The following is a 21,657-nucleotide window of genomic DNA, read 5'->3' as shown; positions in this document are numbered from 1 at the left end:
AGGACTCAGCTATTTGGTTATTCTGGTTATTCTCTGACAATACTCTGTTAAAAATTTTTTTGTCTTGAAGTAGAGTTGATTTATAATGTGTTAGTTTCAGGTGTACGGCACTGTGAATCAGTTATATGTAAACTCTTTTTTTTTTTTAGATTTTTTCCCCCATATAGGCTGTTAGAGAATATTGAGAATCTAGAGTTCTCTGCGCTGTGCAGTAAGTCCATATTAGTTACCTGTTTTATAAGTAGCAGTGTGTCAGTCCCAATCTCCCAGTTTATCCCTCCCCTCCATTTCTTATGTACAAAAATTATTAAAGTAGTCTTGTTCATTTAAAGTAATCAGAATTACAGTATTTATTTATAAAAAAAGTTAATTTTGCATTATTGGTAGGACATACATAACATTTGAGTAGTGGGAATGATATATAATAAATCAGTTTAGGGATGGAAAAAACTTGTGTTAATGGTGTGCCAAAGTGAGCAGCACTTCCCCCCCCAACTATCTGAGCTGGGAAGCTATGAAAATTAGAGGGTGAAATGGAAATACTGACAAATATTTAACCATAGCATAGCAATCTGTCACTATAATTTTCTTTGGAAATAAATGTTTTCATTTGTCCTGTAATGTCTGAAATTACTGCCAAAGCTAGAAGTGTATTTTGCTTTCTCAGCAAAGTTCTTAAAAGGATATTGTCAGAGCCAACAATCTAGAATTATCCTTACTCCTAAAATTATCCTTTACCACTTTACTTCTGTCTTTTTTTCTGTAATTCCTTGGATTAATTTGCAGCTCTATCATATAAAGCAGTATTACACTAAGTTGTCCTTTATATAGTAGATTGTCTGGCAGATGCTTCATTTCCTTCCTTCGTTGTTTTTTTTTTTTTTTTAAAGCCCCCCATTCACCACTGCTAATCAACAGCTAAGCAAAGACAGAGGCTGCAGACTCACAGTGCCTGACTTCTTCCATGTGCCAGCATGTCTGTGTGTCACAGGGAAGAATTTGATGAGCTTTTTCCTACCTTGAAAGCAGATGGTGGGAATTTCAGACTAAGAGGGTTTTTTTTTTTTCCTTCAAGAGTTATTTATTTATTTATTGGGCTCTGTTGGGTCTTTGTTGCTATGTGCACGATTTCTCTAGTTGCAGTGCATAGGTTCTCATTGTGACAGCTTCTGTTGTTGCAGAGCTCAGGCTTAGTTGCCCCATGGCATGTGGGATCTTCCTGGACCAGGGATCGAACTGGTGTCCCCTGCATTGCAAGGTGGACTCTTAACCACTGGACCGCCAAGGAAGCCCTAAAAGTTAATGATATGATAAAAGTTAATTTTAATGATACAAGGAAACAGTATTGCAAATCATGTTGCCTTTACCTATATCTTGAGTTCTCTGCATTGTATCTGTATCATGTAAATTGAGTACTTCAGTTCTGATTTTAAGTAGTAAAGAAGACGAGAGGCTGTGAGATGCTGTATACTCAATGTGCAGTTATTATATTTTTATTAAATAACATAGGCTTTTTCATGTAATAACTTTAAAATTTGCTCTTTTTAAAAAAGGCTGCATAACTCTCAAGGAATTTTATAGGAATGAATTTTCCTTCTCAAGATAATTGGACAAAGGCTACCGTATTCTTATAGGCTGTTTTGTTAAGTGCCTAGATTTGGAATTAGAAGCTTTTTAAAAAACAAATTTTGAGGCCCGAACATTTCCTCAGAGCCTTAAAGTTGAGCAGACCCAAGAGAGTCCATGTGAAAACATAGAAAGCTTTTTTCCTAAGTATCTGTAAGTAGTAGATGCGTCTAAGGAGCTTTTTACATTATAACATAGTTTTTGTAGTGTGTGCTCCATTAGATAAAAGGATATCTAAAACCTATTTGAGGTGACTTACTCCTTTATATTGTATCTCCTGAATTTTAGGTCTGCTCCAAGAAAAACCATGGCTGCAAAGGAGAAACTGGAGGCAGTGTTAAATGTGGCCCTGCGGGTGCCAAGCATCATGCTGTTGGATGTCCTGTACAGATGGGATGTCAGCTCCTTCTTCCAGCAGATCCAAAGAAGTAGCCTCAATAACAACCCTCTTTTCCAGTACAAGTATTTGGCTCTCAATATGCATTATGTAGGTACGTGTCTACATCCTGTTTCCTAAGCTTTTAGTGAGTATTCTGATTTATGTCTTTGTATACTTTTTAATTTGGGTAAAATCATGTCCTTTTACATTGAAGTGACAGTGATACAGTTGTTGATGAATGTCTGTGAATCATGTTTATAGTCTTTGTTTCACAATTGCATGTGAGTTATTAGAGGTAGAGGAAAATAGAGTTGGATTTATTTTGCTGAGAAATAAATTTTGAACCCTGGAAAGCAGAAGAAAACATTTGTTTTTATTTATTTTTTGCTTCTGATTTATTAGATGTAATTGATATGTACAAAAGAAAACATGTATTAGAGTTTAATACAGTAGAGTTAAACAATGGGAAAGAACCTTTCCAGACATTTGCTGTGCTGTGCTTATTCATGTCCGACTCATTTAGTGACCCCATGGACTGTAGCCTGCCACGCTTCTCTGTCCATGGAATTTTCCAGGCAGGAATACTGGACTGGGTTGCCATTTCCTACTCCAGGGGATCTTCCCGACCCAGGGATCAAACCTGTGTCTCTTGCGTCTCCTGCACTGGCAGTGGATTCTTTACCACTGCGGCACCTGGGAAGCTCTTTCCAGACATTTGGCCTGTTAAACTTGTCATTAATTTGGGTTTTGGTAGTAAGTCAGAATGTAAGGTTTTTTTAGATTATTTACTTATTTTTGGTCACGCTTGGTCTTCGCTGCTGCATTCAGACTTTCTCTAGTTGCACTGAGCAGTGGCTTCTCTGCTTGGGGCCACAGGCTCTAGGTGCAGGGGCTTCAGTCATTGTGGCTTGTAGGCCTTAGAGCTTGGGCTCAGTAGTCGTGGCTCATGAGCTTAATTGCTCCTAAGTATGTGGAGTCTTCCTAGACCAGGGATCGAACCTGTGTCTCCTGCTTTGGCAGGCAGATTCTTATCCATTGTAGTACCAGGGAAGTCCAGAAAGTAAGCAATATTCTTTATTCTTCCAAAACATTAATATCATTGGAAGGTATAGTATTCGTTTCAGTTAAATGAAATGTGGAAGATTATATCATAATATTTATTAAAAAATGCTTGAAATATATATTGATATGATTTTTTTTGAATCAGTGGTAGAAATAATGTGAAGAGATTTAAGAAATTAAAGTCAAGATATACAGGCAGGGGACTTCCCTGGAGGTCCAGTTGTTAAAATATTATAGTTTCACTGCAGAGGGCATGGGTTTGATCCCTGGTCTGGGAAGATCCCACTTGCTGTACAGTACAGCCAGAAATTAAAAAATTAGGAAGCAGATAAAGTCCATCTAGAATAAAAGTCATGATTCTTAATTTTTAGGTTAATTTTTGTTTTGTATGTAGTAATAGCAATAGTATAATTTCATTTAACATCGGTAACTCAAGATGTGGCTTAAATGATGTGCTGCAGTGGTTTTATTAATATTTTTGTTATTAGAATTGCCTATCAACAAATATATCTTTTTACAAAAATTTTGAAGGTTATCTTTTATAAAATTGTTAAGGGTTGCCCTGTCTCTGAGATTTATTTATTTATTTTTTGAGATTTATTTTTTATCTATAAAAGAACTTTCTAGGTTTCAGAGCTTAGCCCTGAGAACCCCTTATAGCTCTGAGAGATTACCAGGTAAGCCATTGTGGGAAGGAGTATGGTACAGTAGAAAAGACTGCACTAGAGACAGAACATCTGAGTACAGTAGACTTCTCTCTCTCAGTTGGCACTACCTTGGAAAGCCTCTGAAATGAGAAGGTTCTTTCATGCTGCAAAATACTAATTCTCAGCCCTTTGTTAAAGGTTTGTATGATAGTCAGTTTATGGAAAATAATTCCAGTCTATTGTGGAAGAACAATTGGGTACTTGGTTTAGATATTTCGCTTAATCCAGCAAAAGTAGTTTGTTCTGTGGTCTTAAAAATGTACTTACCACATATATTATTTCTGAATATATTGAAGTATGCATTATAAAAACAGCTACCTAATAACAGGGCAACCCACTCCAGTACTCTTGACTAGAAAATACCATGGACGGAGGAGCCTGGTGCGCTGCAGTCCATAGGGTCGCTAAGAGTTGGACGTGACTGAGCGACTCCACTTTCACTTTTTACTTTCATGCATTGGAGAAGGAAATGGCAACCCACTTCAGTGTTCTTGCCTGGAGAATCCCAGGGATGGGGGAGCCCGGTGGGCTGCCGTCTATGGGGTCGCACAGAGTCAGATACGACTGAAGCGACTTAGCAGCAGCAGCAGCAATAACAAAAACATTCATTTTAGAAGTTGTATGGGTTCTCGTACAGTTGCAGTTTGTACTCTTTGGCTTTGGGAACGCAGTTGAGCCTTCTTAAATACACTTATTTTATGCTATGGTAGAGTAAGCTCAGTGATTGCACAAGTAGATATTTTCAGCTTGAACAGATTTTTGGTTACAGTAACCTCTCTGTCAGAGCATTATGTAGTGTTTATGTAATGTTCCAATTTACAGAATTTCACCCTTAAATGGATTTTAGAAATTGTAATTTATGTTCAAAAACCAAAAAGCATAAAAAGTATACAGTGAAAAGTGCCTTCCTCCTGTCTCTGTTCCTCATCTACTGAGTTCTCATTTTGAGTCTCAACAAGTAGCTGTTTTTATTTTCTTGTGCGTAATTCTGGAGATATTTTATGTATGTGTAAGTAAATATAAAGATATATTGATATATAAATGATAAAAATATAAATATCTTTCCTCTTTTTTAGTACAGATGATAACATAGTACATTACTCTTTTGAACCTTTTGTTTATTTTAACTTAATGATGTATCATAGAGCCATGTTATTTTTAGATATTCACTGTTTTTTCATGCTGGCACATTCTGATCTGCCAGATCTGAAGATTCTGATGAACTGTTGAGGCCTCACTTTCTTCCCCAGCCCTCCAGTTCTGTTTCATAGGGGCATAGTACTCTTGTATGTCTACCATACAAAACATGAATTTATTTATGTCTTGAATTTATTGCATGAATTACTTCAGTGGAGAACATTTTAGATAGCTTCTGCCTTCTATTGTTTCATTCAGTGTTGTACTAAATAATTTTGTATAGCTGTCATTTCAACAGGTACAAAGATAGCCATGGATGAGTTATTAGAAGTGATTCTGCTGGGTTAAAGAGTATATATCCATTGGGACTATTGATTGATACTGCTCTCTACAGACTATTTTGTACCTACATAAGCAGTTGTTGATGCTTCCTGAAATCCTACATTTCCTTACCAAAACAGTATTACCCAGCTTTGATATTTGGCTGCTCAGTGGGTTTCTCTGATGGTTCGGCAGGTAAAGAGTCCACCTGCAGTGCAAGAGACACAGGAGACGTGGGTTTCAACCCTGGGTTGGGAAGAGATCCCCTGGATGAGGAAAATGGCAACCCACTCCAGTATTCTTGCCTGAAAAGTCCCATGGACAAAGGAGCCTGGCGGGCTACAGTCCAAAGGGTTGCAGAGTCGGACATGACTGAACTAGTAAACATAACATGGCATGTAGGTGAAAAATGGTTATTTTTAAATGTAGTTTTACTTTGTGTTTCTCTTATGAATGAGATTGAATTTATTCATGTGTTTAAAAAATTTATAGTTTCCTCCTTTGAGAGTTGTCAGTACTTGTCCCTTGCTCACTTTTCTATGGGACTGTTAACCTTTTCTTACTAGTTGGTGGGGTTTGATACATGTTAGGGAAATAAGCCCTGTGTGATGAGTTGGAATTTCTTCTAATTTCAGTTCTCTTGATTTTGCTAAAGATATTTTTGACACTCAAAATCTGTTTTTAATGTGATTAAATTTATCATTTTTTCTTTCATGTATCATTAGGATTTTTAATCAGTTGAAAAAGCCTTCTCTGTTCTTAAGTTTATAGAGATGTATATCATGTTTTATTGCATTCTTTTTGTTGTTCCATTTTTGCATTTAAATCTTTGCTGCGTTTAGAATTTATCTGCATTTACAGGGTGTCTTGTTCCATTTCTGAACTTTATTTCTATTCATTTCTTATTATTGAGGATTTGGATTTTATTTTACTGTCTGATAGAGTTAGTCTCTTTTTCTTTATTTCCCTCTCTGAGTGTTTTTTGGTTGTTGTTGTTAGCTTTCTACATGAACTTCCCAGTTATTTAATCTTCCAAACACAGTCCTGTTGACCTGTTTGCTGAGATTGCTTATTATTAAAAGTCAAGTTAGCATAAAGAGAGAGCTTAAGGGTGCTAACTCTTTAGGAATGTTTTAAAGTTTTCTTTATATAGCCCTTAGACTTTATTTTTCAGTTCATTCCTAATTTTTTTTTTTTTTTACTGTTGTGAGTTTTTTTCCCCCTTTATATCCTCTAATTGTTATTAAGAGCTTGAAAATCAAGGTGGAGAGTGTTAATAATTGTGTTAATGGAGTATAATTGTACCTTTGAAATCAGAAGCTTTCCAGTGCGGGTCCTGTCTGAGGACAGCAGAGAGTAACTATCCAGATGTTAATTATAGAACTGTTTGCAGGGTGTAGGATATATAAAGGAGAAAGATAATATTGAAAAGGGGAATAGGGCCATTTGTGAAAAGCCTGAATGCAAATGTTAGATATTGTGGTTAACTTGATAGATGGTGGTGGGTCAGTAAGGGAATTAGAGCAGGTGAGCTGCATCTTAAGATTGGTTAGTCAGTGTTGAACAGGCTAGGATAGTGGATTGGGGAGGGGAGAAACTGGAAGATAGAAGACCATTTAGGACTTTTGGCAGCAGGTAATGAGATCCAGAGCTAGCATGGGCTTGTAGCAGTTGCAAAGAAAAGAGTGCATAGTTCTGTTGTAACTATGATCACTAAAATCATTAGTGACCTAAAAGGTAAAACTCAAACTTCATTTATATCCCTGTTTTGCACACCTTTCCATGTTTGTGAAACTGTTAACCACAATCTCCTGAAAAATCTTTCTGAATTCTTCTAGATTATTAATCATTCCTTCTGTGTCTTTTGCTGTATCTTTGGACTCCTTCTTTAGCGTTGCTATTCCTAGGATTTGTGTTTAATTTTCATATTTTGTTGTTGGGGCGGTTTCACATAGTTGTGGCTACAAATCTCTATCTCCGCTTTTCACTGCTTTTAACCACTTCAGTCTCCATTATTGGTCCTCCTCTTTGATGGCATGGTATCCAGTTCATACCTCCACCATGGTACTTACTGTACTACATTCTAAGGGTCCATAAGCCTAGCTATCTTCCCAACTAGATAGTTAGCTCCCTTAAGGTAGGAATGGTGGTGTCTATTATCTGAGTATTATCAGTACCTAACTAGTGCCTGGTGATGAATAAATGATTTCTAATTATCATTAGCTATCTCAACCTAAATATTTTATAAGCACCTCAACTTATCACTTATCTCATCACCTTTACTTAACCTCAGGCCTCTGCCCCCTTATGTATTTCCTGTCTTCGTAGCAAAGCCATCCTTTCAGTTACCCATGCTGGAGACATCAGAACCATATTCACTTCCTTTTTCTCAACCATTCACCAGTAGATTACCATTAAGACCTATTTAAGTATCAGTTCAGTTCAGTTCAGTCGCTCAGTCGTGTCTGACTCTTTGCGACCCCATAAATGGCCCTGCCAACTTCATATCCAAAGCTACTATTTTATTCCATGTCCTCATTTTTTTTTCTCTCCACTACTAAAATAACCCTTTAAATAGCAGAAATTCTTGTATTTCGTTAGGAAGGTTCACCAATGTTATTTTAAGCAGATCATTATTTCTAAATGCTGGTAGTCTTGCTTTTTAAAATTACTGTTGCGTTAGCTTTATCATAGGGAGGGCAGAGGATGAGATGGTTGGATGGCATCACTGACTCAGTGGACACAAGTTTGAGCAAACTCCTAGAGATAATGAAGGACAGGGAAGCCTGGCATGGTGCAGTTCATGAGATTTGCAGTCAGACACGACTTAGCAAATGAACAATAACAAAGCTTCATCGTTACCAATTTAGTTTGTTTTGTTTGGTTCAGTTAATCCTATAGTCTGAATAATGATGCATATTTGCATCAGCAGTAGTTTTGTATTTTTCAACTAATTAGATGATGTTTACAGTTGACCCTTGAACTCTGTAGATTTAGAAGGCTGACTATAAAGTTACACTCAGGTTTTATACCATGAGGAGGGCTTCGTGCTCCTGATCCCTGCATTGTTTGAGGATCAGCTGTTTATTGTAGTTCAGATGATTTTAGTCATACAGCTCTTAATACATCAGCATAAGTATTCATAATCTCTCAAAAATCTTCTTGTGCAATGTATTTTATCACACTTATTTTTTCACTGGAATGTGAAAATGGGCATATAGGTGAACCACAGGGTTTTTGTTACCATTTTGTTTTTCATTTTCTTATCTCACCTATGTGGTATTTAAAGGATCTGAGAACATAAGCCCAGGCTAAACTCCTTAATTATTGTTCTTCAGTCACCCAGTCATGTCCGACTCTTTGCAACCCCATGGACTGCAGCACACCAGGCCTCCCTATCCCTCACCATCTCCTGGAGTTTACCCAAGTTCATGTTCATTGCATCATGATGCCATCCAGCCATCTCATCCTAAGTTAGTTAGAGTTAGTCACTCAGTCATGTCCGACTCTTTGTGACCCCATGGGGTGTAGCCTGCCAGATTCCTCTATCCATGATATTCTACAGGCAAGAATACTGGAGTGGGTAGTCATGCCCTTCTCCAGGGGAATCTTCCCGACCCAGAAACCAAACCCGGGTCTCCTGCACTGCAGGTGGTTTCTTTACTGTCTGAGCCACCGGCTCTGTCAGCAGCATCTCCCAGTACCCTCCTAATCCTCTTTCTACTTACACCAGAATCTGGTCTGGTCTACAGTTTCCTGTCTCCTGAAAATTTCCTTTCTACTTCTGTGGCTTTCAGACCTGCTGTTGCTGTTCTCCTAGAATGTTTCTCCTTTCTCTTAGCCTGGTAAAGATCCATTTACCCTTTGAGTTCCAGGTCAAACAATCACCTAACCATAGCTCTTTTAATTTTTGTTTATGAAACTACCAAGGATGTGTCACACTTTGTCCTTGTTTGTTTTTTCATGAGACTGATTTCTTTATTTTTTCTTCTTGGATTTTCCATGGCCACCAGTGCATCTGGATCATACTTTACACATACTAATGTTGATTGACTGAATGACTGAATAATTGAAAGAATGAAATGAATATGTTCAGTCTAGAGAATTTGGCAGCTGACTTTATGAGATACACAGGAGAAGGGAAAGATAAGGATATCTGGAAAGGAAAATGATAGTTTATTAAACATCAGATAATCTAAGGAAACGTTTCATGCAATAAGTAGACTGATTAGAAAATCCTTCAGCCAAAAACAGTGAAAATGCTTGCTAAATGTAATAAACATCCTTTTAAATACTTCTTAAGTCCTATGAGAAAGAGATTAACAAAATTAATTGGAGGAAATTATTTTACAAAATGAAAAGCAAATAGAAATATGTATCTCTGGCTTCCCGTGGATGATTCTTAAAGTTAGGATGTGTGGAAAATATGTAGTGCCTAGCACAGCTCCTGTTTCTTAAACTTTAGGCATGATCGATTCAGCATGAGGGACACATTAGGTGCTAAGAGGGATGTCTGTGCCCTAATGAAGACTCATTCATGAGAGGACAGTAAGCCAGGGCCAGATTTTTGCAAGATGTTTAACATAACACTGAGAGGTTAAAGTGTTAGTTGCTCAGTTGTGTCTAACTGTTTGTGATGCTATGGACTTAGCTCGTCAGGCTCCTCTGTCCTTGGAATTCTCCAGGCAAGAATACTGGAGTGGGTAGCTTATTCCCTTTTCCAGGGGACCTTCCCAACCCAGGGATCGAACCTGGTCTCCTGCATTGCAGGCAGATTCTTTAAAACTTCTGAAAGTTTTAGAGCGGGAGTTGTCTAAATGAAAGTGATGGTTTTGAGAATATTACCCTGGTAACAAAGCACAGGATGGATGAGGAGAGGAAGACACTGAAAGATAAATAGCAGTCAGCATATATTATTGTATTACAGAAAGGGTTAGGTAGGGGCATAGGGACTGGAAAGGAGGGGTAACAGATGAGAGACTCAGTGGGACTGGGTAATCACAGGTGACCCAGGTTTGAGTCAGAGTGAATGGAGGGGGAGGTGAGCCAGCCTGTTGAGGGAGGAGGACCGGAGCTCAGTTTATACTCCTGTATGGGAATATTTAAGTGGACTTTATCTCAGACATCATGAGCTATAATTGTCTACTTAGAATAGGAAATGATTAAGGTTTTTATGCTTATGTAGTAGGTTCTCAGAACTACTGTTGTATCATCTAGAATGGTATATTTGAAGCAGGAAAATAGATTCTTTGAGTTAGATACTTACATAAAGAGTAGAAGTTATTCAGAAACTAGATTTCCTATGTTCCCTTGAGAAGGGTGAAAAGAAAATAGAGGGGAGAATTTATTTAGAGGGTAAATGGAAGTCCATGACACAGAGCCAAAGAGTAATAGATTTGAGGGTAGTTGTTGCTTCAGGTGCTGGGGCAAGGATTTAAATAGGAGTCTTAGATTTGACTCCTATTTAGTAGGTAATTGTTAACTTCCAAGTTTCTTTAGAGAAAGCAAACAAGGGTTTGTAGAGGATCTAAGATTGTAAAGGGTAAAGAGGGAATAATAGAAATTAGAGGCTTTGGTACAGATAGTTTATACCATTTGTCACGGGAATGAAAGAAAGGTAACAGGAAAAGGAGAAATGGCTGTGGCGATGAGCTTTTCTTTACGACTGGGGAAGAGAGTCCTGCACGTTCTTTGAGGGATGAGGATGGTGTCAGAGGAGTGATTGAAGGCATAGAACATAGAGAGTCTTTTGGAGTTGGAGAAATAAGACCTGAGTCACACCGCAGATGCGGTGGTAGAGGGACAGTAAGACACCCTGCTCCTCCTCTGGGGCTAGAGACTGAGGCAGCTGGTGGAGAAGAAACAAGGAGACAAGGAAAGGGAGTTGATGAGGAGAATCCTGTTGTACTTTTGTGTGATATATTCAATTTTAAAGTAGAGAAACCTTACAAAGGAAATGAAAAATGCTTTATATTTTCCATAGAAAAATCCAAGTGGTTTTACTATGCTAAGCTTGCTTTGGTAGTGAAGTAAAAAACCTCAAAGTTGTTGAAACCTAATTGGAAAGTAATTTACTTCAAGCTCCTTTTATTAGTGTAATTAACTGGAAGACTAAATTAGAATCGAATTTTATTTATATCTCTCTTCACTTCTACTACAGGTTATATCTTGAGTGTTGTGCTACTAACCTTGCCCAGGCAGCATCTGGTTCAGCTTTATCTATATTTTTTGACGGCCCTGCTCCTCTATGCTGGACATCAAATCTCCAGGTAAGAAGGTGACCCATTTTTGAAATCTATGACTAAATTTAAAGTTTTCCTTTACCAGTAACATACTTTTCATGAACACTGTTAGGAAGCTGAGGCTTTGATGAAGTGAAAGTGAAGTTGCTCAGTCGTGTCCGACTCTTTGCGACCCCGTGGACTGTAGCCCACCAGGCTCCTCTGTCCGTGGGATTCTCCAGGCAAGAATACTGGAGTGGGTTGCCATTTCCTTCTCCAGGGGATCTTCCCGACCCAGGGATTGAACCAAGGTCTCCTGCATTGCAGGCAGACGCTTTATCCTCTGAGCCACCAGGGAAGCCACCGGTATCCCAAACATTTTTTTTTAAATTGATACTTGTTTTCTAAATAAATATCATACAGGATTAGTAGCTGGGGTTGTGTCTCAGATTTTATTTCTGCTTTTACAAATGGTCTTACTGTGAAATGGACCATAAGAGTATGTTTACAAAAATACCCATGAGCTTTTCTATATAACCTGAGAAAAGAAATTTCCAAAGACAGGCTGCAGGAACTATAGCAATTATGGATTTCATTGCTTTCATTATTTTAGGAAGTTACTTTATGATGCCTGAGAATCAGTGTAAGGTGCGACCTTGTATATAATCGATGATTGATATAAATTATTTCATGAGGTTAATTTTATAGGTCAGAACGTCTATTTGTCTTGGTCTGCTCGTCCTAAATTTGAAGACTAGTCTGCCGAAAGAATGTGAGCTTCCAATCTTGAAACAGTAATAATAAATTACAAGTATACCATAAATGTAATGGGTATACTAAATTTTGTGGGTATAATATTTCTTTTGTTTTGATTAAAATGTATAACTGTAACAAAATGTGCTCCCAGTTATAAGAAGAGTGGCAATTACTTTACATATTAACAGGATGTAATTTTCTAGAGGTTTGAAACACAGATTTTGGTGTAGGCTTGAAATTTAATCTTAGAAATAGCATTTTTGTATTACTGGAACTGATTGGTTGACTTTTTAAAAACCTTTTTCCCCCCATGATTATAAAATTACACTCATTGCTGTAGGCAGTTAATACAGAAAATTTAAAGGCAGTAGCAATCACCTGAAATTATATCACCATGTGACAAACCTGTTAGAATTCTGTTATTTTCTTCCAGTTTTTTAATAACCTCCAGTTTTCACCACTTCAGCAGATACAAAAGAGTGAAAATTACTAACAGTCACCAACTCTTGGTCCCTTTTGTTGAAGCAAGACCTCCATCTTCCTTATTTCATCTAGTTATGTCTTGAAGGCCCCAGAAACTCAGTCTTCTCACCTCCTTCTCCTGTTCCTCTCTGGTTGATTCCCGGGTCAGAATGGTACTTGGAGGTGGGGAGGTCTGCTGCTATCCTTGCCCAGGCAATGTCCTTGAATGTCAGAATTTCAAAATACGGAGCTGCAAGAGTGGTGCTGCACTTCTGTAATTGTCTCTGTTTCAGATCCAGCTCTTCACTCTAAAGTGGAGACCCTGACTTTTCTGATTTTGTATCATGAAAATATTGTCCCTCTGCACTTAGCCTCCTTCACAGGAACAACTTAAGCCTTTTCCCTTAGCATCTTTCTCCATTGAACGTAGGCTAGGAGTCCAAGAGCCAGTATTAACTCACACAAGAGGATCGGTCCTTCCCATTCCCTGGACCATTCCACTAGCCCCAGACCGTGACAGAATTTATTCCTATGGTCTTACCTAGACACTTCTGAATCTCAGCTCAAGCTTAAGGTGAAGATACTTCCCTATCTTCATTTATACATTTTTAAAGAAAAATGACATGTATGGGGTATAATGCAGTAGTTAAGAGTGTAGGCTCCTGAGTCACCACTTTAGTGTGTAAATAAGTTCCTGGGCACCTAAGAATGCCATTTGGAAAAGTGGATGAGAATTGGATAGATTCAAATCCTCTGTTTCTTATTTACTGTTCTGTAACCTTAGTGTCATTTATCAGAAAGAGTCATCTCAGTTTCTTCACCTGTAAAATGCTAATAGTATTTTAAGGAGCTGTTATAAGGATTTATTATGATTAAACATGTTAAACTCAGCACAATTTCTGACATGTTGTAAGGGCTCAGTGGATTTTAACTTACTGTATTATGTCTCATTTTTATTATGCAGCAATGTTTTGTAAGCATTTTCCTGTGTTGTTAATCTTTAAAAAATGTTTTTTTCATGGAAGAGTATTTCATGCTGTAGCTGTGTTAACGATAGCTTTTTAGAGTTGATAGGATTTTGATGATCAGTCAAAGAAATCTCAAAGTTGAAGGCAGAGCTATCAAAATTAATTTTATTTGTTACTATAATTTGGGTGGAAAAGCAATGAACCTGCTCTTTCCCTTTATGGTTTTTTGGTTTCTGTGTGGTTCAGTGATGGCTGAAACCATGTAGCTGTAATTTCATCTGCAGGATCATCATCCAGGCTTTTCTAGAGAGGTCAAAATTCTGTCACGTAGGGTTAAAGGGGGCCCTGCAGTGTCAGAGATTAAGAAGAGCCTTTCTCTAACCATTCTTCTTCAGCAGTTTTGACTTACTACTTTTAGTTTATGGGAATATTTTTACCAGTATTTAAAGCTTATTTTCATTATCAGAACGTTTGTATCTATTTTAAACAGTAAAAGGAATTGTGACAAAATTTTACAGTGTACAAAAACATTTCTTATTTTTTTATGTTGTTTTGATCCTTACTGTAATCCTTTGAGATTTACAGGTGAAAGAACTGAAATGTGCAGACAGCTAGGAGGGGATGATCCCAGACTTTAACTTGAATCCAAGTTTTCGATTTTTAGTTCAATTTTCAGGAGAGGGCATGGTTAATGGAAAGAAAATTAGTTTTAGCTTTAGTAGGGTATGAAATAGTTTCCCTACTTAGGAAATATGTTACTGTGGCTAGTTATTTCTTTGAAACTATCAAGTAAGACAGTGCCTATCTGATGGAGTTGGTTTTGATATTAAACTAACAAATTTCAAGTTGTGGCATATTTTAGTGTTTTTCTTTCTAGTGTAATTTACACTATATTGTACTATCTCAAAAAGGTTAGCAAAGATATGTTAATTCTTGAATCATTAATAAAATGTCAACGTTTAATAAATATTGAGTCTTGGCCAATCTCATAGAGTCTTAAGGCTGAATTTTTTAGTTTTAAAAAGCTTAATAGTTCATATTTCATGTGGCAGCTTCATAAACAAGTATCTTTAAAGAAAATGACTTTATTAAGATATAATTCATATACCTATTTAAAGTATACAGCTCAGTGGTTTTGAATACATTCAGAGAACTGTGTAAAGCATCACCACAGTTGGTTTTAGAACATTTTCATAACTCCAGAAAGAAGCTCTGTACCCATCAGCAGTCACTCCCAATTTCCTACCACCCCCTCCCCGCAGCCGTAGGCATGTCAGTCTGTTTTCTGTCTTTACCGGTTAGCCCTTTCTGGACATTTCATGTACATTGAATTGTACAGTATGTGGTCCTTTATACCTAACTTCTTTCACTTAGCATGTTTTCAAGGCTCATCCATGCTGTAGCATGTGTCAGGACTTCATTTTTCTGTAGAGATCATATTTTGTGGTATGGAAATTTTGTTTATCCATTCATCCATTGATGGACATTTGAGTTGTTTCTGCCTTGTTGCCTGTTAGAATACCACTGTGAACATTCATGGTTTTGTGTGGACATACGTATTATAGGGAGGAGTGCTACTTATACATTGGATTGGGATTGCTGGATCATATAATATGTTTAAACTTTTGAGGAACTACTAGACTGCTGTCTAAGGTGGCTACACTATTACATTTCTACCAGCAGGGTATGAGGGTTCCAGTTTCTCCACATCCTTGCTGATACTTGTTGATCTCTGTCATTTTCAGTATAGCCATCATAGTAAGTGTGGAGTGGGATTTCATCGTGGTTTTGATTTGCATTTCACTGATGGCTAATGATGTTGAGCATATTTCATATGTTCATTAACCCTTTGTGAATTTTCCTTGGAGAGATGTTTATTCAGGTTCTTTACCCATTATTTGATTGGTTGTCTTTTTTAAAAAAAAATTGAGTTGTAGGAATTCTTTATGTATTCTAGGTAGAAGTCCCTTATCACTTACATGATTTACAGATATTTTTTGTATCACTCTAGTCTAGTTATATCAAAGCAGAGTATAGTATGGTCCTGAGAAGGGAAGTCAATACTTGGATATTTTAAATAATTCATTTGATACTTCAAAAATTGGCTGTAGAAAAAGACATTTGCAAATATCAGTTCCTTAAACAGAAAATTTCGTACCCTTGACAAGCTAGGTCTCTCTTTTCTTTAATTCATATACAGGCATACCTTGTTTTGTTAGGCTTCCCTTTGTTGTGATTTGCAGATACTGCTTTTTTTACAGATTGAAGGTTTGTGGCAACCTTGTATCAACCAAATCCATCCTGTCATGTTTCTAACAGGGCTTGCTCACTCCCTGTCCTGGTCAGGTTTTGGAAATTCTTGCAATATTTCAAACTTTTTTCAGTATTACTGTATTTGTTATGGTGATCTATGATCAGTGGTTTTTGATGTTACTATTGTCATTGTTTTTGGGGGCATCACAAACTGCACCTATATAACATGGCAAACTTAACAAAGGCTGTGTGTGTACTAACTGCTCCACTGACTGGCTGTCCCACATCTCTCTCCTGCTCCTTGGGTCTCCCTGTTTCCTGCGACACACTAATATTGAAATTAGACCAATTAATAACCATGCAGGAAGTGTTCAAGTGAAGAGTCATGTCTCTCATTTTAAATCAAAAGCTAGAAATGATTTACAGAGAAGGGAATGGCACCCCACTCCAGTACTCTTGCCTGGAAAATCCCATGGACGGAGGAGCCTGGTAGGCTGCAGTCCATGGGGTCGCTAAGTCAGACATGACTGAGCAACTTCACTTTCCCTTTTCACTTTCATGCATTGGAGAAGGAAATGGCAACCCACTCCAGTGTTCTTGCCTGGAGAATCCCAGGGACGGGGGAGCCTGGTGGGCTGCCGTCTATGGGGTTGCACAGAGTCGGACACGACCGAAGCGGCTTAGCAGCAGCAGCAGCAGAAATAATTTAACTTAATGAAGAAGGCATGTTGAAAGCTGAGATTGGCTGAGTGTTAGGCCACTTGTGCCAAACACTTAGCCCAGTTGTGAATATGGTGGAAAAGTTCTTGAAGGAAGTTAAAGTACTACTTCAGTGAACACAAGAATGATAAGAAAGCTGAACAGCTTTATTGCTGATGTGAAGAAAGTTTTAGTGATCTGGATAGAAGATCAAATCAGCTACAACATTCCCTAAAACCAGGGCCAGAGCAAGGCCCTAATTCTTTTTAATTCCATGAAGGCTGAGAGAGGTGAGGAAGCTGCCTAAGAGAAGTTTGAAGCTAGCAGAGGTTGTTTCATGAGCTTTAAGGAAAGAAGGTGTCTTCATCACATAAAGGTACAGGGTACAGCAGGACGTGCTGATGTAGAAGCTGCAGCAAGTTATCTAGATGATCTAGCTAAGGTCATTAATGAAGGTGGCTACACTGAAGAATGGATGCTTTTGAACTGTGGTGTTGGAGAAGACTCTTGAGAGTCCTTTGGACAACAAGGAGATCCAACCAGTCCATCCTAAAGGAAATCAGTCCTGAATATTCATTGGAAGGACTGATGCTGAAGCTGAAACTCCAATACTGTGGCCACCTGATGGGAGGAAATGACTCATTTGAAAAGACCCTGATGCTGGGAATGATTGAAGGGGGGAGGAGAAGGGGATGACAGAGGATGAGATGGTTGGACGGCGTCATCGACTCAACGGACATGAGCTTAAGTAAGCTCTGGGAGTTGGTGATGGACAGGGAAGCCTGATGTGCTGCAGTCCTTGGGGTCACAAAGAGTCAGACTCAACTAGCAATTGAACTGAACACTAAAGAACAGATTTTCAGTATAGACAAAACAGTGTTCTGTTGGCAGAAAATGGACTTTGTACCTAGAGAAGAGAAGTCAGTGCCGGGCTTCAAAGCTTCAAAGGACAGGCTGACTCTGGGGCTAATGCAGCTGGTGACTTGTTGAAGCTAGTGTGCTCTAACTGTTATGAAAATCCTAAGACCTTAAGAATTATGCTAAGCTCTACTCTACCTGTATGCTGTAAATGGAACAACAAAACCTGGATGACACCATAACTGTTTACAACATGGTTTGTTGAATATTTTAACCTCACTGTTGAGACTTACTTCTCAGGAAAAATGATTTCTTTCAAAATATTACTGCTCATTGACAATGCATTTGGTTGCCCAAGAGCTCTGTCAGATGTATAACACATTTGAATGTTTTCATGCCTGCTGATACAATATCATTTCTGCAACCCATAGATCAAGGAGTAATTTTGATTTTGATTTTCAGGTGTTATCATTTAAGAAATATATCTCATAAGGCTATAGCTGCTGTAGATAGTGAGTCCCCTGATAGATCTGGGCAAAGTAAATTGAAAACCTTTCGGGAAAGATTCACCATTCTAGATACCATTAAGAACATCTGTGATTCATGGGAAGAAGTCAAAATAGCAGTACTAGCAAGAGCGCGGAGGGTGATTCTAACCCTCACGGATGAGTTTGAGGGGCTCAAGTCTTCTGTGGAGGGAGTCACTACAAATGGGGTGGGAACAGCAAGAGAACTAGAGGTGGAGCCTGAAGGAGTGGCTGAGTTGCTGCAGCACCACAACAGAAACTTTCTAGCAGATGAGAAGCTGCTTCCTATGGATGAACAAAGAAAGTGGTTTTTTGAGATAGAATCTACTGTTGGTGAAGATGCTGTGAAAAGTGTTGAAATGACAACAAAGGATTTAGAATATTATAGATTACATAAACTTAACTGATAAACCTCTGACAGAGTTTGAAAGAATTGACTGTAATTTTGAAAGAAGTTCTTCTATCAGTAAAATGCTTTCAAACAGCATTGCATGCTATGGAGAAATCCTTCAGGAAAGGAAGATTCACTCAGTGTGGCACACTTCTTTGTCATCTTAAGACATTGCCAGTCACCCCAGCCTTGAGCAACCACCAGTGTGATCAGTTAGCAGCTGTCAACATTGAGTCAAAACCCTCGATCAGCAAAAAGATTTCTTTTTTGGCTATGCAGTGTGTCATGTTGAATCCTAGTTCTCTGCCAGGGATCCACCCTGCTCTGGAAGTGAAGAGTCTTAACTACGGACTGCCAGGGAAGTCCCAGCAAAAAGATTATGCCTTTCTGAAGGCTCATATGATGGTAAGCATTTTTAAAATTAAGGTATGTACATATATTTTAGACATAAGGCTATTGCACTTAGACTACAGTGTAGTGTAACATAACTTTTATATGCACCAAGAAACCCCAAAATTCATCTGATTCACTTTGTTGTGGTATCCACTTTATTGTAGTCTGGAACTGAATGCACGGTATCTATAAGGTATGTCTTTAATTCACACAATGAAGCTGATTATTCTTAAGTGTTTAGAATATGTCTATAAAATGGTTATAACTTGTATAATACTGATTATATGTGGAATCTAAAAAATTGTACAAGTAAACATATTTGCAAAGGAAAAATAGTCACAGATGTAGAAAACCAACATGATTACCAAGAGGGGAAGATGTGTGGGGGATAGAATTGGGAGATTGGGACTCACATATATACACTACCTTGTATAAAATGGATAATTTATGAAAACCTACTGAATAGCACAGGAAATGCTACTGAGTGCTCTGTGGTTACCTAAATGGGAAGGGACTCTAAGAGAGAGTGTATATATATATATATATATATATATATATATGTATGTATGTATGTATAACTGATTCACTTTGCTGTACAGCAGAAACTAACATAACACTGTAAAATAACTACATTCTAATAAAAATTAATAAAAGACAAAATGGATGTAACTTTCACTTCAGAAAAATTAAACTTTAGAAAATCCCATCGGCCCAGTTAGTATAAAATTTAATATTACTATTCAAATTGAACTCATTAGAATTTGATAAATGTCGGGTTCTTTAACTCTTAAAATTCTAAACTATGCTTTTCATTTTGAGTAGTCTAAGGCAGGGGTCCCCAGCTTCCAGGCTATGGACCAGTACCTCCTGTCAGATTAGCGGCAGTGTTAAATTAGAAATACAACGCACGATAAATGTAATGTGCTTGAATCATCCTGAAATCATTACTCTACCCCTGGTCCATGGAAAAATTGTCTTCCATAAAATCAGTCTCTGGTGTCAAAAAGGTTGGGGACCGCTTTCTGAGGAATATATTTTCCAGTACCAATCCTATTTTAAAATTGAGATTCTCCAGCACTATTGTGGAAAAAGAGAGACTTTACAAACTGATATGATGATTCCTGTGAGGATGTTTTGATGGTTTACCTCCACAGTTAAGTGTTTTTTTCTAAAACTTTTAAAACTTCGTTATTTTTAAATTCCTTGTTTTATTGTTAGGTTTATGAACCAGTGCATCAATTTTGTATGTGTATGACTTTAAGAACCTGTTGGATTCAAACAATGAAAGTTTACTTACTCTCTTTCATCCTTGTCTTCAGTGTATCAGTTCAGTTCAACTCAGTTCAGTCACTCAGTCGTGTCCGACTCTTTGCAACCCCATGAATTGCAGCACACCAGGCCTCCCTGTCCATCACCAATTCCCGGAGTTCACTCAGACTCACGTCCATCGAGTCCGTGATGCCATCTAGCCATCTCATCCTCGGTCGTCCCCTTCTCCTGCCCCCAGTCCCTCCCAGCATCAGAGTCTTTTCCAATGAGTCAACTCTTTGCATGAGGTGGCCAGAGTACTGGAGTTTCAGCTTTAGCATCGTTCCTTCCAAAGAAATCCCAGGGTTGATTTCCTCCAGAACGGACTGGTTGGATCTCCTTGCAGTCCAAGGGACTCTCGAGAGTCTTCAACACCACAGTTCAAAAGCATCAGTTCTTCGGTGCTCAGCTTTCTTCACTGATTTCAAATGTAAAACTTTCCCAGAAGTTACTTATATGTCTCATACAGATAACTAGCCCTCCGTTTTAGGAAAGCTTGTGTCATTCAAAGCTACAGATGAGGGTTTCTTTGTATTGGACCTGTTAGCATCTTGGGCTGGGTTATTTGTTGTGAGGCAGTCATGTGCATTACAGGATGTTGTCAATACTGCGTCTCTGCTCACAGATTGCAGAGCACCCCTTCCCCACAATTGTAAAACCAGAAACTATCGCTAATTGCCAAATGTTATGACCTGGGGAATAAAATTTTTCCAGCTGACAACTACTGCTGTTAGATAAAAGAACTGAAAAGTGAAGTTTTTCACTATACAGTTAACTTTTACTTTTGAAAGGAATACAGTTGACCCATTTCAATGTGTGATATGTTTTCTTCTTTTGGACATTATCAGATCCAGGCACTAAATATTTAGCAGGTAGTCAGAAGATGAAGAAAGAAGCAGGGTGGCCTTGTAGCAGAGAAGATTTAAATACTAAATCCCCGGGGAAATGAACTCTTAAATTGCTATTCACTGCTTAGGGTGTGATAGGTACTCAGATCATAGTGATTAAACATCTCAGGGTAATTCCTTGGCCATCCAGTGATTAAGTGTGCAGTGCCTTTTGTTTGTACACATTGGGAAAGACAACTTGGAAGGCTCACCACTTTGTTCTGTGTACAAATAGATTAGGTTTCTTTGGAATTATTATTGTTTGGAAGCTTTAAGTGGCCGGAATGTGCAGATTGTTCTTGGTTGTCGACCCAGCCAGGTTGCTTAAGAGACTTAGAAAGAAAGGTCTTTTGATAGGCTGATGAATTGATAAGCTCATAGGTTTTGTTGTTATTATTTGTCTTTTATAACTCTTATGCTTCTATTTATAGCAGAAACTTTTCCAGTTGTAAGCCATCCTTGGGGCTCTTGGTATACATCTTGCTGCTCCTGCTAAGTCGCTTCAGTCGAGTCCGACTCTGTTACACATTGCTTATTCCCCAAAACAGTTGTAACCACAAGAAAGAAGGCTACCATGGGGAATGTAGAGAAGTGGGTTTTCAAAGTGTTCAGTTTATTGGTGCTCTGTGTTAATTGTCAGCATTGCATAAGTTGTATAAGTGAAAAAAGTGATTTAAGAAGGGGAAGATATTACTCAGTTAC

At 38.1% G+C, this 21,657-nt stretch overlaps 1 protein-coding gene across 5 annotated transcripts in view; it reads left to right on the top strand.

Annotated features, from left to right (window-relative positions):
* The window catches only part of RNF145 (ring finger protein 145), a 64,831-nt gene that overhangs the window by 4,720 nt on the left and 38,454 nt on the right, over window positions 1-21,657 (top strand). For 2 of the 5 annotated variants that reach the window (XM_069592503.1, XM_069592504.1), the window contains 2 exons: window positions 1,915-2,117; window positions 11,393-11,501. In XM_069592503.1, the coding sequence (XP_069448604.1) occupies window positions 1,934-2,117; window positions 11,393-11,501 (293 nt within the window). In that variant the 5' untranslated portion in view covers window positions 1,915-1,933. Of the gene's footprint in view, window positions 1-121; window positions 212-1,914; window positions 2,118-11,392; window positions 11,502-18,263; window positions 18,773-21,657 lie in introns of those variants that run through there. The other 3 variants (XM_069592505.1, XM_069592506.1, XM_069592507.1) reach the window with 3 other exon arrangements.

This window comes from Ovis canadensis, chromosome 5 (assembly GCF_042477335.2).
Source record: "Ovis canadensis isolate MfBH-ARS-UI-01 breed Bighorn chromosome 5, ARS-UI_OviCan_v2, whole genome shotgun sequence".
NCBI lineage: Eukaryota > Metazoa > Chordata > Mammalia > Artiodactyla > Bovidae > Ovis > Ovis canadensis.
Note: the sequence above shows the minus strand (reverse complement) of the source record. Positions and strands in the feature narration are given on the sequence as shown.